This window comes from Hyposmocoma kahamanoa, unplaced genomic scaffold (assembly GCF_003589595.1).
Source record: "Hyposmocoma kahamanoa isolate Upper Pololo Valley unplaced genomic scaffold, ASM358959v1 65, whole genome shotgun sequence".
NCBI lineage: Eukaryota > Metazoa > Arthropoda > Insecta > Lepidoptera > Cosmopterigidae > Hyposmocoma > Hyposmocoma kahamanoa.
The window spans coordinates 11,872,670-11,889,175 of record NW_020653853.1 but is presented as its reverse complement, the minus strand read 5'-3'; the positions used below and the strand labels follow the sequence as shown (position 1 = coordinate 11,889,175).

Here is a 16,506-nt window from a genome sequence, read left to right as displayed (position 1 = left end):
ATATCATATACATATATCGACCTCTCCTACGTAAAGTATCGTATGTCGAAATTGTCAAGTTTACAGGGGAGCGTTTTAAAGTTCTGAATTTACTGAAATAAGCATAACACGTGACTTTAAAATTTCTCAGTGTTATTCATCAAAGCTCGTTACTCACATAGAGTATTATAAATTTCTAGCTATCAGTTAGATGATCTATTAGATTATCACTCTATGTGAGTAAGGAGCTTTGTCGAATAAAACGGAGAACTTTAAAACGCTTCCCTGTAAACTTGGCAATTTCGACATACGATACTTTACGTATGCGGATATGTCAATCTGTATTTAACCTAACAATTGTTTATTATTTCTTAGATATGTTGGAACGATCGGTAGCCGAAGGTCTGTCTGTGAGAGTGGTACCGTTGAAAGCGGGTCTTATTACGATCGACGTTAGAGTACGCAACATGGGACAGGTATGATTAAAGTATAAATTTAAGATTATGTATAGAATTTAAATTATAGTCTGTCTTTTTTGAAGACGGAGTAAAATGACAGTTCATTGCGCAAAAATGTTGCCCGCTTGCCAGAGGCTAGTGATTGCAGTCCATAAATATTCTATCGACTATCGACTGAATATTGGTCACGCTTATGGAATAAATAAATAATCGAACTTGTTCCATTTGAATTATCCTCGACCCATTATTCATCCTATTACTGAGCCCAAGTTAATTTGAATTGTCAATTTTTGTAAGTTCACACATACACTGTGTTTAGAACTATGTTTATGAAAAATATAAAGTGGGGATATATTTGAGTTTTTCATTTTAATTCCATATAGATAATCATATTCGCCAGTTCTTGTTAAAATGTGTGTGAATAAAAATTGATCTCGATACTAGTCGGTCATCTGTTAAAATAAGAATAAAGAAGACAATAAGGCAGTTATTAATCTTATTCGCGTTTCACAATTCAGTCATTTTTGGCAAAATTTGATCTTCACAGTCTATCGATAAAATTATCGACAACAACCACATAACTATTTAAAATTTTATGAAAACTGGCAACCATACATATGTCATTTTACTCCGTCTTCAAAAAAGGCAGACTATAGTATGTAATACTAAACTTAATCTTTATTTCGTAGGTAAACAAATTACACTGAATTCGTACTGTGCCACTCATTCATAAGGCCGATTCTTCTGAGAGGAATGAGTAATAAACTTTAGGGGTTGCTCTTTTTAAACATTTGTTCATATTTTATCATTTTCAATATTTATTTCAAATATCATAGATCGAGACAACCCGCAACAGAGTCAGTAAACGGGCCACTGCCGTGGATTTTTGCCATCCAAGTACGCAGAAGCTGTGTAAATAACCATTAATGTAAAGTTTTTGTTTCACTACCTCGTTTCATTACCTACTGTCATTACCTCGTAAATGGCACATTTTGATAGCAAAGTAATCATATATTTACTGTCGGGTAATAAATTGTCTTTACATTTACGACGTTTCTCTGTAATATTCAAGTGTTTATTAATTTATTTTTGTTTATATTATTGAGAAGAATAAAACAACTGTATAATATAAGAATATGAGTGTGTTTTTCATTTTAAGCATTTTTTAACTAATGGATTTTACCAATTTAGGTGGCAGAAACGCGTTCTTGGGACAGCACAATAGAGATCTTAGCCATATCAGACATCCGAACTTCAATAGAAGGATTAACCAAAGAACTTTCTACCAGCGATCGTATAGCTATTACTCCTGGCTCTGTTATACGACTGAAAACTCTGCCTAGAAGTAACTGGAAGGCTTATACGGACGGAGTCTTTGAATTGACTACTAATGGTGAAATAAAGGCGTTGACCCCGGGTTATGGTGTTATCGTAGCACAACATAACGATGAGAGGAACAACGTTTATAGAGAATCTGTAAGTACCTGTTTGTAATTCTTAACTCTTCATTTGTGGCAAAACAGATTGTACAGAAGTTCGCAATTATATACTGCGTATGTATAAGTACAGTTTTTATTGCGCTCGGCCAAACATTACGTACAAGCATATTGAAGATAATATTGTACCCATGCACTAAACAATAATAAATAATAAATAATCAGAGAAGTAAACTAGGTATAACATTTTTTTGCACAGAATAATTAAAATTTTATCGAATAAATGGGAGTGGAAAATTATGTATTACACTTAACTTCTAATTACAAAATATATCGATAAACTGGAATTGAGTAACGAAAAAAGTATGATTTTTTTTGTGTACAAGTGAAACATATAATGAAAAATTCCATATCAGGACGTTTTGTTTGTACTTCTAATTGCGTAATCGAAGCTTTCTATATATAAAAATTTGTAAAACTGTTGAAGCCCTCACTTAGTTTATATGGGAGATCAAAAAATTCAATTTTGCGTCCGCAAATGGGCAAAGCGTGATCGACTCGCCGTTTCTTTTTGTAATATCAAGGGATAGGACGAACAAGTGGTGCGCTTGGTGGGAAGCGACATGCCAACTCTTGACAGTTGCAGTGCACTCAGCTTTAAATTGCAAAAATCTGAGGGGAATTGCCACTGCGCCCGTTACCCGGAGACAAAGTTTACAAGTTCCATGTCACTGTAATTTCGCGAGGACCCTTACCCTTCAAAGTTGGAACGCAGTGATGCTCACATTATTGCTTGGCGGCAAAAACAGTTACGGCGCCAGTACTTTCCTGAACGAACTATTTTACAAGGATTTCTACTGCTAAACGCTTAGTTTATTAAAAGACTTGTTATTTATTAATCTAATTTCAATATCTGCACAGGTCATCCACGTAGAAGTAGCAACACCGCATTACTGTACAGCCGAGCCAAGCGGTGAAGAGGGCGAGACGGCCGTCCGACTAGTGATGCGAAACAACGTCGGTAGGGAGTTACTCGCGCCTGATGCAAATGTGTCTGTTATATCGCCTATTCCTGCTCATGTTCGACGTGCTACTAACAGGTAAAACACCAAACTTTATTTTTTGATTTTTGATAACGACTTTAATACCTTATACTTTTAATACAATTTTATTTGTGTGTTTATGCTAAGAGACACCAATCTACAGCAACGTTATTTATATAGCTGTTTGGTCTAAAAAAAATCTTGATTCTGGTTGACTCGTGTTAAGTTACAATCTGTAGGGCTAGGACAATAGGGCGCGAGAATAGCAGTATCCCGCGCTGTATATCGCTTTCGCTGAAGTCGCGCCTTATCGTGCTAGTCCTATTGTATAGAGACATATTTGGCCCAAATTTGTGTAGATTCACATGTCCAAAAAAGTAATTACATATACATTCGACGGTTTTGAATAGAACACTACCGTGAGACTCAGGCGTATTAACTAAGGTCAATCTTTGAAAAAGACGCCCAAGGACCGCGGTAATTTTAGTACCATGTCCATTTCAACACCGTCGCAATGTTAGTACCATCATCATTTGTGCACTTTGGTCATTGGTTCCCGAAAGGAACTGATGAATAACTCGCGTATTTAAGTCGAATTTTTGTTCAACATGTTTCGAACCAGTTCCCGGTCCTTAAGCTCAATAATTAAGGACCTGGTTCGGAATATGTCGAGCAAAAATTCACCTTAAGTACGTGAGTTTTCCGTTACTTTAGTTAATACATTCAACGACAAAATAACAAAAATAAATTGTTTAATTAACCAATGAGATTGAAAACAAGATTCATATTTTATTAGGTATTATATAACAATGTTTTTATTGGATATAGTAAACATTTTAAATATATCTATAATAAATGAGTTCCAGAATACAGAGGGAAAAGGTTCATAACCTGCTTTCTGTACTTAATTAATTTGCAGCGCTTTCGGCAACGAAATTTTACTCGCCGATTTGGACTCGACTGGCGCGTTCATGGTTTTCCAAGGCGTTGCTAGTGGCGTGACTGTTGGCGATGAAGTATGGGTCACTGGTACGGATATGCGCTCTGATAGAGTTGTTGGTAAGTTACTGTTGCGCTTGATTCGGCTATGGTTAAATCAGTATAGAGTCTTTTTTGAAGATGGAGTAAAATGGCATTTGCAGGGTTACCATAAATTATAAATAGTTATGTAGTTTCATAAAATTTGAAATATTCATGTAGTTTTATCTATAAATTGTGAAAGTAAAATTTTGTCAAAAATATCTGCATTGTGAATGTTGCGAAGTTTTCGAATTAGAAAGAATTAGGTTTTCACTTTCGTTTGTTATTTTGACGTTGGTTTACTATAGTACCGAAATCAACTTTTATTCATATACATTTTAACAGGAACAGGCGGATTTGATTATCTATATTGAATTAAAATGAAAAACTTAAAAATACGTCTCCTCTTTGTATTTTTAATAGACATAGTTCTAAATGCATTGTATGTATGTATGAACTTACAAAAATTGACAGTGCAGAGAACCTGTGCCTAGCAATTGGACGAATAATGAGCCGATGATGATTGAAATTAAACAAGTTCGGCTATTTATTGCATAAGCGAGACCAACGTGCAGTGGATAGTTGATAGAATATTTATCGACTGCAATCACTAGCTGCTTGCAAGCAGGCAACACTTTTGCGAAATGAACTGTCATTTTACTCCATCTTTGAAAAAGACGCACTATACTTTTTTTTTACACTTCTTCGCCATAGCTGAATTCGTTAAGTGAGGTCCGTTCATGGCTGCATGATGCAGAATATTTCTATGATTTATTAAGGTCCTTGTTTCACATACTATTATTTTAATATGAAATGACCGGATTTACGGTAAAATAGTTCCACTAATTGTTGTTACTGATAAAATATTTATGGCCTTTTGAAGGCGTCCTCAAATAATAACTAAGGCACTTTATAACGACGTCGATAAACGTTATCATCCTAGGCTTTGAAAAGAAGTTTACTAATAACTTTTATAACGCTGGTGTATCCACAATCCGGTGACGTGATTATAGTATAGATAAAACGTTTGTTTCGCACAAACAATTAGAATCACGTCACAAGGTATAACACAAAAGCACATAGAACTTAAATTATTACTCTTTGATATAAACACATTTATAGACAAAAAGAAAATTTTATACTGGTCATACCTGTTTGAGCTGAAATGGCCCTGACTGTATGCTATAAATATGATATGCAGTTTAATATTTTAAAAGCATATAAATAATGCCATTAAAAATAAGATCTCGTATGTGGTTACTGAGTCGAAATGTGATAGATAGGTAATCAAAAGTTAACGGAATTTAAATTTGTAGAATAAACTTGTGGTTATCGCTAGCTGCCATATGCGCTGTGAGATGCAGATACTGATAAGCGATCTCTACAGTACCTACTGGGACAATTGTTGTATTTCCTTTAACCCTTTCAACCATTCGACTATATGGGTCGAATGTTGGCAGATGCATGCCGTACTTGCTCACGGTTTTCCGATGCCTGTGTGTTTCCAGCTATTGGCGGTTGGGCGATATGTCTCGAAGGCGTGGGTTGGCGAGCTCCTCCCGGCGTAACTCTTCACCAAGGCAGCGGTGTCACTTTAGCTGTACTCAGCCGTGATGTGTCCGCTAAGCATGTATTGCGCATGGACCGCAGTACCAACATTTATACTGTGCATCAAATTCCCATACAAAAGGTAAGCGCCGGTTGCTTATGCCTAGATTGTCAAGTTCCTTTTTTTAATTAATAAAAGAAGTTTCCTTTGTATAGCACTCACCAATAATAATTGAACTTCCCTGTCCCATACTCACGGTCACTTTTATTGGGATTATTGTTGATCTTATAATAGTTTTTAATATCCTATTATAGTTAATTTTGATGACCTTTCCCGTCCTCGGCGGAGTCAATGTAGACAAACTAACTTTTCTATATTGTCTCAGGTTTGGATGTTTGTGGTACCCTTGTTATTTCCGATTCCCAAAACACAAGTGCTATAGTTACTTACTTTTTGATCGGAGTAACGTATGTGATGTTGTTTATTGTATAATAGTGATGTCTGTAAAATACACTATTCCGCATTAACCTCCTATAATATTTCATTGCTTAAAAATGGAGAAGTAACTATAAGCTGTAAGTGTAATTCAGGGAAGCTGTAATGCGTTTAACGTTAGGTTTTGACGGTCGTCAATAACGTTTCAACAGATCAGTATTTATGTACACTTTGGACCATTATTGTCGTGAGCACCATAGAGTTAAATTTAAATCTTTAGTTTTGATGTGCCCTTGACCTTGTACCATAGAATTGTATATCACTGATGATGCTCTCAATTGGTTTCTCATAATCGTTAGGTGATTTAATGGAACCTTGTTCACAGCTTCACCTTCACCTTTCTATAACATTTATGGGAAGATACAAGTAAATTATTTCAATACATTTTTTATTTCAGTTTGAGTTCGTTCCCGGTGAATGGCCATCGGCAATGGTGCCTCTCTCCATCGAGTCATCCGGTTTAATATCTGGGCCCCTACTATGCGTCGAAGACCAAAAATACGCGTTAGAAGGCGTGCAAGTCGAACTTCCGTTTAAATGTCGAACGAAACCGCCGCATACGGCCCAGGCAGTTTTGGATATTGCAAGTGGTATGTGTTTTATAACATTCTCTTTACAGTTGAAGGTATATTTCATCACTTTTATTATTTACAAATATACTTACTGTATATCTTTTTTTTATAACATCAAGTGACGGGACAAACAAGTCGTGCGCCTGATGGTAAGCTACACGCCTGTCCAAAGCAGTTGCTGTGCCACTCAGAGCTTCAAATTGCAAAGATCTGAGGGGCACTGCCACTGCGCCCGTCATCCTGAGACATAAGTTGACAAATCCCATATGCCTGTAATTTCACCAGCAACCTTACCCTTCAACCGGAACACAGTAATGCTGACATTAATGCTTGGTGGCAGAAATAGGTAAGGCAGTACTGTACTGTACTGTGTGTACTGTAGTAGGGTAGTACTACCCTTTTTTTTTTACTTGGGGGAAATCCTCATGGATATCTCTCTGCTGCGGGGGCAACAGAGAGATCATGTCGGACTTCTACCGACTAAAACCCCACGGTGTTCCGTCCCTGCACCTTTTGCCGGGACTACGGGAACGCTTTCGCACTCTTCCGCGGTCCCGACGGCGCTGGCCCTCAGCCGAGGGCCCCTTCCCGTTGAGGTGGAGCTGGAGAAACACCACCCCATTCAACACTTACAGGGGCACGCAGGAATACCGCGCGCGCCACCTCGGGATCTATACATTACGGGCTGCGGACGCCCCCGCGTCCACCGCCAAAACCCCTGTTGTGGGGGTTGAAGGAGGGCATGATAGTGCCTCCTCCGACGCCCTGCTCTCCTGCGGCGGATTGGAAGAAGGGTGGTAGCCTCCCTCTCCCGCTCCGCAGCTTCCTTCTGCGACATTACGTGTTCGCAGAAGGATACTACCTCCCTCCACGACCTGTCACTTTCCAGCATTGATTTGATCATTGCAGGGAGTGACAGGTCGTGCCCCACTGCGGCAACAAGTTCACGGCGCTCATTGGCCCAGGTTGGGCACACTTGCAGCGTGTGCTGTGCCGTGTCTTCACAGCAGCCACAATGGTTCCCTCCGGGCTATATGACACAGGTACTTTCCGAAGCAACCATGCCCGGAAAGCACCTGCACCAGCCGGATAGTCAAGGACCCATGCGCCCTTCTCAAAAACCGGACGGATAGCCTCCACGGTCCAGCTCCCGGCTCTGGGTTGGGCCAGTCGCCCCCTCCACTTTCTAAGCAGGGACTGACGCGCATGAAACTTCCACGACTGCACTTCCTGCAGCGTGGAATCCTCGCCACGGAGACGGAGGTCAATGCGCCATTGATACATGGCTGCATAGACCTCCGCCTCCAGATCCCAGGGAGGAGACTCCGCTAACAAGCACGCCGCCTCATAGGATATGGTGCGATATCCTCTGATAGCCCCGACCGCCATCACCCTCTGAGATCTCCTCAGGAGTGCGATGTTTTTCTCTGTAAGGGCGTCAGACCAGACGGGAGCCCCATATAGAGCCATCGAGCGCACCACTCCCATGTACAGGCGACGGCTGCCCGCTTTGGGCCCTCCGAGGTTGGGCATCAGCCGCTTTAAAGCAGCAGCCGTTCCCATTAAACGAGGGATCATGCGAGTAAAGTGTTCGCGGAAGTTCCATCGAGATCGAGAATGCGAGTCTCACCGATAGTGACATGAGAACTCCGTGGCGGCGCCCGCCGAAGGCCATGAAAGCACATGGCCTCCGACTTGTTAAGCGCCACCCGGAGTCCCAACATCTCTATTCTACCGACAACCTGTGCCACCGCCTCCGTGGCAAGACGGGCAGCGTCCGCGAAGGTCTCACCTCGTACCATCACCAACGTGTCATCTGCGTAGCAGATCATGCTGGCGCCCGGAGGGAGATCTCCCCGTAACACCCAATCGAATCCGGTGTTCCACAGGAGCGGTCCTAGCACCGACCCCTGCGGGACTCCGCACGACATTACTGTTTGCAACAACCGCCCCTCCCGCCCAGGGTATGAAATGTATCTCTCAGACAGGTAGGCCCCGACGATCCGACGTAGGTAGGGAGGCACCTCATGGTACTTCAGTGCTTCCCCAACGCAACCCCACGGCAAGGAATTGAACGCGTTGGCGATGTCTATAGACACCGCCAGCATTGCCCCGCCATGGTTTGCCACTTCTTCCGAACAGGCCTTGACGCGAATGATGGCGTCAATCGTTGACCGTCCTACCCGAAAACCGAACTGATGGTCGGATAAGTCGGGACCGTCTCTGCTGATGAGGCGGCCAGCTATGATTCGCTCAAACAGTTTATCGGCCTCATCCAGCATGACAATTGGACGGTAGGCAGAGGGAGAATCTGCGGGGCGTCCGTCCTTCCTCAAAAGCACGAGTCTGCCCGTCTTCCACATACTTGGGAACCGGCCCGTCTCCAAACAGGCATCAAGGAGCTGTCGGAACCGGTTCCCGAGAGCATCTAGGGCCAATACCCATGCACGCCCAGGAATGCCATCAGGGCCCGGAGCCCTGATTTTGGCTCTGAGTCTTAAAATGGCCGCACCAAGTTCTCCTTGTGTCACAGGGGGTACAGGCATATCGATGTCTTCTTGTTCCACTTCTCGAGGAAGTGCCATCACCGGAGGCTGGTGTTCTGCTCTGTTAGGAAACAGGCTGATACAATATCCTGCAGCAGCTGGGGTTCGAGACTCTCTGTCAATGGAGGGGCCCAGGGGCGGATTTTACCCCTTACCGCCTTATAAGGGCGTCCCCGCGGATCATGACTGAGAGTCTCGAGTAGCTCAGACTTTGCCCGGGCCTTAGCGTTGGAGATGGACAGCTGAAGAGTCGTAACACACTGTCTGTATGCCCCATACAACTGTTCCTCCACCTCAGCGTTGCGGCGCCGCCGTCTACGGTGTCTTATGTACTGGCGTCTCGCCTCAACGCAGTTTGTACGGAGATCTGCAATCTCCTGAGACCACCAGTACACACGACGCTTAGGAGGTTGAGGCTTGACTCGCGACATACTTGCGTCACATACTTGCGACATGGCGTCCCGGAACCATTCCGCTTCGTTCTCAACCTCCACGGCCTCGACCGGAGGCGCAAGCTACGACTGCACAATTGAGGCTTCGATAAGCGCCTCCCGGTCTAAAGTCTCCAGCTTCCATCGCGTGGGCGTCGGAGTACGAAGATGACGACGATTGGCTGGGGTCATAGGAGATGTGGAGACGTCAAATCGAATATATAAGTGATCCGACAGCGTCTCCACCCCTTCCAAGACCCGCCAATTCCGAACCATGCGTGCAACAGCAGGAGATGAGAACGAAATGTCCACAATGGATCCACCCTGTCGTCGCACACACGTATTGACCGATCCATGGTTAAGCACCAAGAGGCCTTCAGAGGGATCCCCACGCCCAGGACTTCGCGTTGAAGTCCCCCACGAGGAGAGTTGGACGAGGCAGGGTTTGCCCTATAAGGGCCCCAACCCCGTCCAGAAATGCCTCAAAATCGGCGAGGCATTTATTTGGAGAGAAATACACTCCTATGAGTACTATTTCTCTCCATTGGACAGCCACATACCCCCTTCCCTTCGCGATCGTCGTGAGAGGTGGAAACCCAGAGGCCATCAAGGAAATGATGGTCACCAAGCCATCCACGCTTTCTACCCAGTTATCTCTGGGAGGAACGTAGTATGGCTCGGCGACTACAGCTATTTCTACCTGCCATTCCGCCATGCTCTGCAGCAGCAAGTCCTGCGCGCCGGCGGAGTGGTTAATATTCGCCTGTAGGAGACGAAGAGTCATAATTGATGAGTTAATTTATGACCATTGCCTCCTCTGCCCCCGTTTGAGCGGCTGTTGGCTGCCGGAGTGACAGCAGCTGACGTATTTGTAGTCGCTTTTGTTCCTTTCTTTGGTTTAGGAGGGGAGCACGACTTACTCCCTATCCTGTGACCCGCAGGTCGGTTAGCCGCTACACACAATGAGCATTTGGGCTCGGCAGTACACTTGGCCGCCTGATGGCCGGGTTGACCACAGCGGTAACATAGATCACTGCGATCGATTTCTGTAGTGCATTGTGCGCGCACATGCCCCTTTTCAAGGCACCGGTAGCACTGCATAGGTCTGGGTTGCAGCAGCTTTACTCGTGCTGCAACCCAACCAACAAGCAGGCGACCACTTGTCTCCAGCTTTTTGGCTGCGGTGACGGGACAACGCACCCAGACGGCACCGATCCCCTGGGAGTTAAGTCGGATTTCTCCGACTTTGATACAGTCTACGGAGCAGCCCCCGTAGCTGGCTACGGCGGCGGTCAGCTCCGTGACAGAAATGGATTCGTCTAGACCTGAGATGCGCAGTTCTGCCCTTTTCACAGGTCGGAACACCTGCGTTGAGTGATTCCCTCAGTTTTTGGGCAAGGTTGTTCGCCTTCTCACCACTCGTTGCGCCCGGTACTTCCAACATACGTGCCCCAGTAGCTGCCTGCCGGTATCTCAGGCCGGTAATCCCGCAGCTGGCGAGATCCACCTTTTCTCGCGCTTCAGCAAGGACCTTGGCATACGTTATGCCTTTCTCCTCAGCCCCTGGCTGCAGTGTAATGACTACAGCTGCAGACTTAGGGGCGCGCAACTTCACAGATTGGGTCTTAGGATGAGCAACCACCTTTGGGAGCAACCCGGTTGGGAAACTGCCGCGGCCCTGCCACGTCGCCTCACCATCGTTGTCCATCCCTCGTCTCTTGGCAAGTCTTCCGGTGGGAAGGAGCGAGATTCCGGCTCTTGTGGACCTCTTGCAGGAGGACGAGAACCCGACTGGTTCAAAGGGTCCTTCGCCCCTTTATTTGTTGGAGGACCTGATGCTACCTGGACCTTTCCTACCGCTTTACCTTTAGAGGCCTTTCCTTTAGTTATTTTCTGGCCGCTAAGGTCTACTGTTTTCCTTGAACTTCCAGCCACTGGATGGTGCCTTGAATGAGCTGGCACCACTCCCTGCCTCTGATCAGCTGCGAGTGGCGGGCGAAGGCGTTTTTCAGGAAGCAGTCTCTCCTCCAGTGTCTCCAGTCTCGCACTCACCATACCTCCAACTTGGATCATTACGGAGCGTGTCAGCTCTTCCACGAACCCACTATCCAGCGGACACAACGACTCTGACACCTCCACTCGTTGTGACGATGGCTGAGCAGGAGATTGAGGGACCGAGCTCTTTTGGACATCCCGCAGCTCTTTACGGAGTTCCGTTAATTCCCTGCGAAGTTCTGTCACTTCTCTCTGCAGATGCTCATTGTCAGCCTGTAGTTTAGCCGTCTCTTCATTGGAGGATCTATTGTGTAGAGCCTCCACTGCTGTCTTGATGGACTCTGTCGCGTCCTTCAGGGCACGTTGAAACGTGCCCTTTAGGTTCCTCGACTTGGTCGCCACTTTCAGTATGATGTCAACATCATCTACAACTTGCTTGTTCAAAGCGGCAGCCGTCCGTGAGTCACAATCTTGTGCTGTTACTTGACGCCCTAGAGTAGCCCGTTTTGCACTAACAGCTTGGGCCTGCTCCTCAATTTCAATCTCGGCCCTCAAACGTGCTTCATTACGCTTTTGAGCCAGATATTCTTTGGATGGTAATGGATTCACCCTCTGCTCTCCATTACTAGAAGATGCTGTAGGAGATATGCATCTTTGTCGCTTCCTTCCTTTTTTAGAGCTCCAAAAGCGGTTCGTAGTATCTGATGCCCGCTCTGATGCCGACGTTTGTATACTCGTGTCCGAGTCCGATCGAAGATCCTGCCGAGAGCCTATAATCTCTTGGTGACTTTCCCTAGACCACGGCAGGCGCGCAACTTGCACCACTGCGGCTCTGTCCATGTCGATGGTGGTAGCGGACTCCTCCGTGGTCTCCGACACTGCCATCTGGTCGATTATAACCGCAACTTGTTCAATATTCGTATCCTTATTCAATGCCAGGTTGTGTTTACGGGAGTCGGCTTCCCGCTGACTCACGAGGCAGTTTTTGCCCCCCCCCCCCAGAGTACGAGGGGCTGCCATCCGCCGAAGCGGATGGGCGGGATTCCCCTTTTCGGGGGCCCGCCTGGGGATCATTTTCCAAACTTGCCTTGTTCATGGTTTTTAAAAAGGGGTTACCTCCCCATAGGGGGGGCGCTCTATTGACTCGATACCCTCCAGCCATACATCCCATCGCCGAGCGCCGGAACTTGAGATTGTGGTAATTTTTAGAGAGGTTGTCTTCCTCGCGGCCCTCCTCTGTAAGAGAAGGACCCCCGGTCCCGCTCAATGTGGGATTACGGGTTGCCCGCCGTTGGCTGAGGCCACAGTCCGTCTAGAAACCGACGCGTCCCGCAAAGCGAAAGGCATTACCTTCTGCTTAAAGAGCATATGTGTATGCTCTACTCTTCCGATTCACTGGTCCGCCCCGGCTAACCGGTACCCACCATATCTAGTGGGCGTATCTTGCGACAACGAACCTGCAAACACTCATACTGAGCATCCGCCTGGCCTCTCCGCTATGCCCTCTGCTGATCAGAGGGACATGCGGAAGGGCCCTCCGTTTGCTTCTTAGCTTCACTACAGGCTGGTTTGCCTGCAGCTACTGAGCCCCACCGCGACAAGGTGAGCAAAGACGGGGGGGAGGGTAGTACTACCCTGGACCAACACTTTCACAAGGAACTTTACTGCTACTAATATCTTTTTTCCCCTTTTTTTTTTCAACTAAAAATCAACGAACATTCATATAGTAATATTTAAATTCTAGATTGTGCAGTCATCTTAGATATTTATATGTTTTAATTTATGATTTTCTCAGGTCAGCTCGGCTGTTCAATAATCCCAACATCACCAATAACAGAAGCTTCCGAAGTAGAACTATGCGCGGAATGGGATGTCTACCGTACATGTACACGAGTATTAGTCTTACCACCCATAAAAGTCTCTTCAAACACGCTGTCACTAGGAGAAGCTAACCCAATTTTCAGTATAACCGGACATCCTTTAGCCTTGAAAAGCATACGTTATGCTGTATCACCCGGACTGAAGATCGAACCTAACGTAAAGGAGAACGAAATAAATGTATTAGTGAAGGCTGAAGTTGTCGCATGTGGTATTGGCTGGGTGATAGTAAAATCGAAGTTGACTGCACAGGATGTAAGGGTGGAAGTGGACAGAGAATGTGACATGACATGCGGAACGTTGCTGGGAGCTGTGATTTCGCTTATGATGCCTTACCTTACGACTCTCGTGTCCATCGCCGCGGTCGCTGCGGGATTATTATTTTGTAAGTTTTTATTTTAATATTTTAATGAAGACAATAAGAATTGTAACAGGTTTATTAGGATATTACTTTACCTAAACGTTTTCAATCGTACTTATTATATTTTAATCTTTGCCACTGAAATCATAAGTCAAACTCTATTCCAACTGTTTTCTTAAATATATGTGAACTTTAAGAACGTGCAAATAATTGAAGATTAAAAACTTGCATGAAAACCATGTCCTAAGACTTCCCATTTTAAAAAGAATGTCATATGTGTACTAATAATACAGCTTTATCTTTGCAGTACAAACAAAAATGCAACAAAAGTCCAACATCACACTTAACAAAGAGCCGCCTCCGTCAGTTTTACCTCCTGAGTCAACCCCGCCCCTCAACCGTTCACGTACGTGGGCCCGCAGTCCATACGCATCATCCGGCCCCTCAGTGCCCGTATACGGCGATGCTAGTGTCCTACCAGATAACAGTTTCTCGCCTAATTCAACACGGATGCATTCAAGGTTTCTATAGCAGTGATAATCTCATTTTACTCATCTAAGTAAGTGTTTTAGTGTTATTTGAACTTTTTTGTGTTTTTAACCCTCACTGGGCTTTATAATTTGTAGATGTAAGAATAGGACCATTCGCAAGTTATCGTAGTATTTAAAATGAGTTACGCGTACACTGAGCCACAGACTAAGCTATATATACCATCGCTTGTTTTAAATATGAATTAGAACGCTATGAAAATGATGTAAAGAAAAGTTGTCAAGAAAGAATTTTGACATATTGTGTATCTTTAGATGTGACTCGAGTGTACAGGAAGTATTTTTTCCGATTCTTAAAAACTTATGGTGATCCGTATCCGTAGAACGAAAACAGAACAATTTTATTCAAAGTATTGTATTACACTTTATATATACGTGCCGAAATATTTGTGTCCATGTAAAATATCCGTATGAAACTTGGATAAACGCCCTACATTCACTTACATATTTAGCTTAGAGGTCACAGTTGTGATTAGTATGTATTTTTAAATAGTTATGATATTGCATGACGCTGTTTTGCACTACCAAGCATTTATGTACCAAAAATTTTGTTCAAATTGATAGTATTAAAATGCAGCGTTGTGTGATATCGTGTCAAAGATCCTATCAATAAATTACGTCACGTAAACGCGGGCTTTGGACCCTTCTCTCTTTCATGTCACATTCGACCTAGTCACACTTGCCACTACCTCTGGGCACTGTATTACATTTCTGTACCCCATATGAAAGTGACGTATTTTTTGAAAGGTCCTTAAATCAGGGTCGAATTTCCAACGTAACTTTCCTGCACTGTTAAGGAGTTCACTGTATCAAGCGAGTGCATATGGTCCTAGTTTCTCATCTTTTATATTTAAATACCTTTTGCAACTAATTATGTACAGGCAGGACACGTAAAACAAGCATTGTAGAAAATTTTGTCTTAAGTCATTTATTGGTATTATAGCGTTAAAATTTATAGTTTAAAAAGTTGACTACGTAATTAACCACAACTCCACATACTATATAAGTTTAAAGCTGTAGGGAAACAAAAACTTAATACATAATGTTATTAAATAATTTTCGGTTACTTGGATGACAAAAATCTCGGATCAGGTCTTTTCTACTCATGTTATTTTTTAAATGTTTTATTCATTACTCTCAGGAGAATCAGCCCGATAAATCATTAGTCTAGTAGGCAATGTTTAATACATTTGACCAGTTACCTAACCAATCAAGTTCTTAAGGTAGTACAGTCGATGCCCTAAGATACCAGACCCCCTAGTGGACCTTTTTCTTCTGAGACCCTTCTTACGTATTCAATACATAAGTATAAAGGAATCCCAATTTTTGTTTAAAATTTGTATTTGTGTAACGTAATTAAAGATCAAATCAGTTTAAAAAGTTTCTTAAAACGTCATTCACTAATGATCCAAGAAGGAAGTCATATCAAAATAATTTTAGAGATTAAGTTTATTTAACATTTTTTTTCGCACTGATCCATTCAGAACTAACGAAACGTTTAAACGAAAAGTACTTAAAAAACACTTTTCAATTTAAGCGAAAGCGTTGGTCAGTTCAATACTCAACAATTACAACGTGCTTATGTTTTCAGTCCCGACATCTGTTTCCTAACCAAATTAATTCATCAATGTTAATAATTTTAAAAATGAAAATAAAACTCAAGTTTTACAAATAAACTTACTTATCTTTAAACCTTCAGTGGTTGCTCTTACTTTTCGTTATCAATAAAACATTGCAAGCTTTTTTTAACATATTATAATATTTTTCTAAACAATTTTGTAAACTTTAAACTAAAAAGTGTTTAAGTGAAAAGCGTTTACAAAAGCACACTTTTAAAAAAAAAGTACAATGTAACGTTTAAAAAATAAACAGTTTTTCCCATCTCTACTCAGAACTAAATAGTCGGTTAGGGGGTCAGGTATTTTAGGGCATTGACTGTACAAAAGGTGGTTCTTTTAAAAATTGTAAGGGCTTGTGAACAACATGATTTGAAAGGGGAACCTATGACGTTTTTACACGCACTTCTTGGTGGAATCTGCCTGACGAATGTTTATTAAATAGGATATAATGATGGAATAAATATTTTTTAATTTTTAAATTAAAAAAAGGTAAAATTTACCAGTTTCACCTGATGACTGATACAAGAGACAGTTATTTATTGCTGAAATTAGTTGAATCTGCCCTTGTAGTCTGTA

The 16,506-nt window shown here is 43.2% G+C and overlaps 1 protein-coding gene across 2 annotated transcripts in view; it reads left to right on the top strand.

Moving 5' to 3' along the window:
• Positions 1 to 16,045, top strand: part of LOC113231368 (nuclear pore membrane glycoprotein 210) — a 40,215-nt gene extending 24,170 nt beyond the window's left edge. For both annotated transcript variants that reach the window (XM_026465659.1, XM_026465661.1), the window contains 8 exons: positions 355 to 455; positions 1,629 to 1,913; positions 2,795 to 2,973; positions 3,836 to 3,975; positions 5,445 to 5,626; positions 6,378 to 6,570; positions 13,320 to 13,787; positions 14,071 to 16,045. In XM_026465659.1, coding sequence (XP_026321444.1) covers positions 355 to 455; positions 1,629 to 1,913; positions 2,795 to 2,973; positions 3,836 to 3,975; positions 5,445 to 5,626; positions 6,378 to 6,570; positions 13,320 to 13,787; positions 14,071 to 14,294 — 1,772 coding nt within the window. In that variant the 3' untranslated portion in view covers positions 14,295 to 16,045. The remainder of the gene's footprint in view (positions 1 to 354; positions 456 to 1,628; positions 1,914 to 2,794; positions 2,974 to 3,835; positions 3,976 to 5,444; positions 5,627 to 6,377; positions 6,571 to 13,319; positions 13,788 to 14,070) is intronic.
• Positions 16,046 to 16,506: the final 461 nt, after the last annotated feature.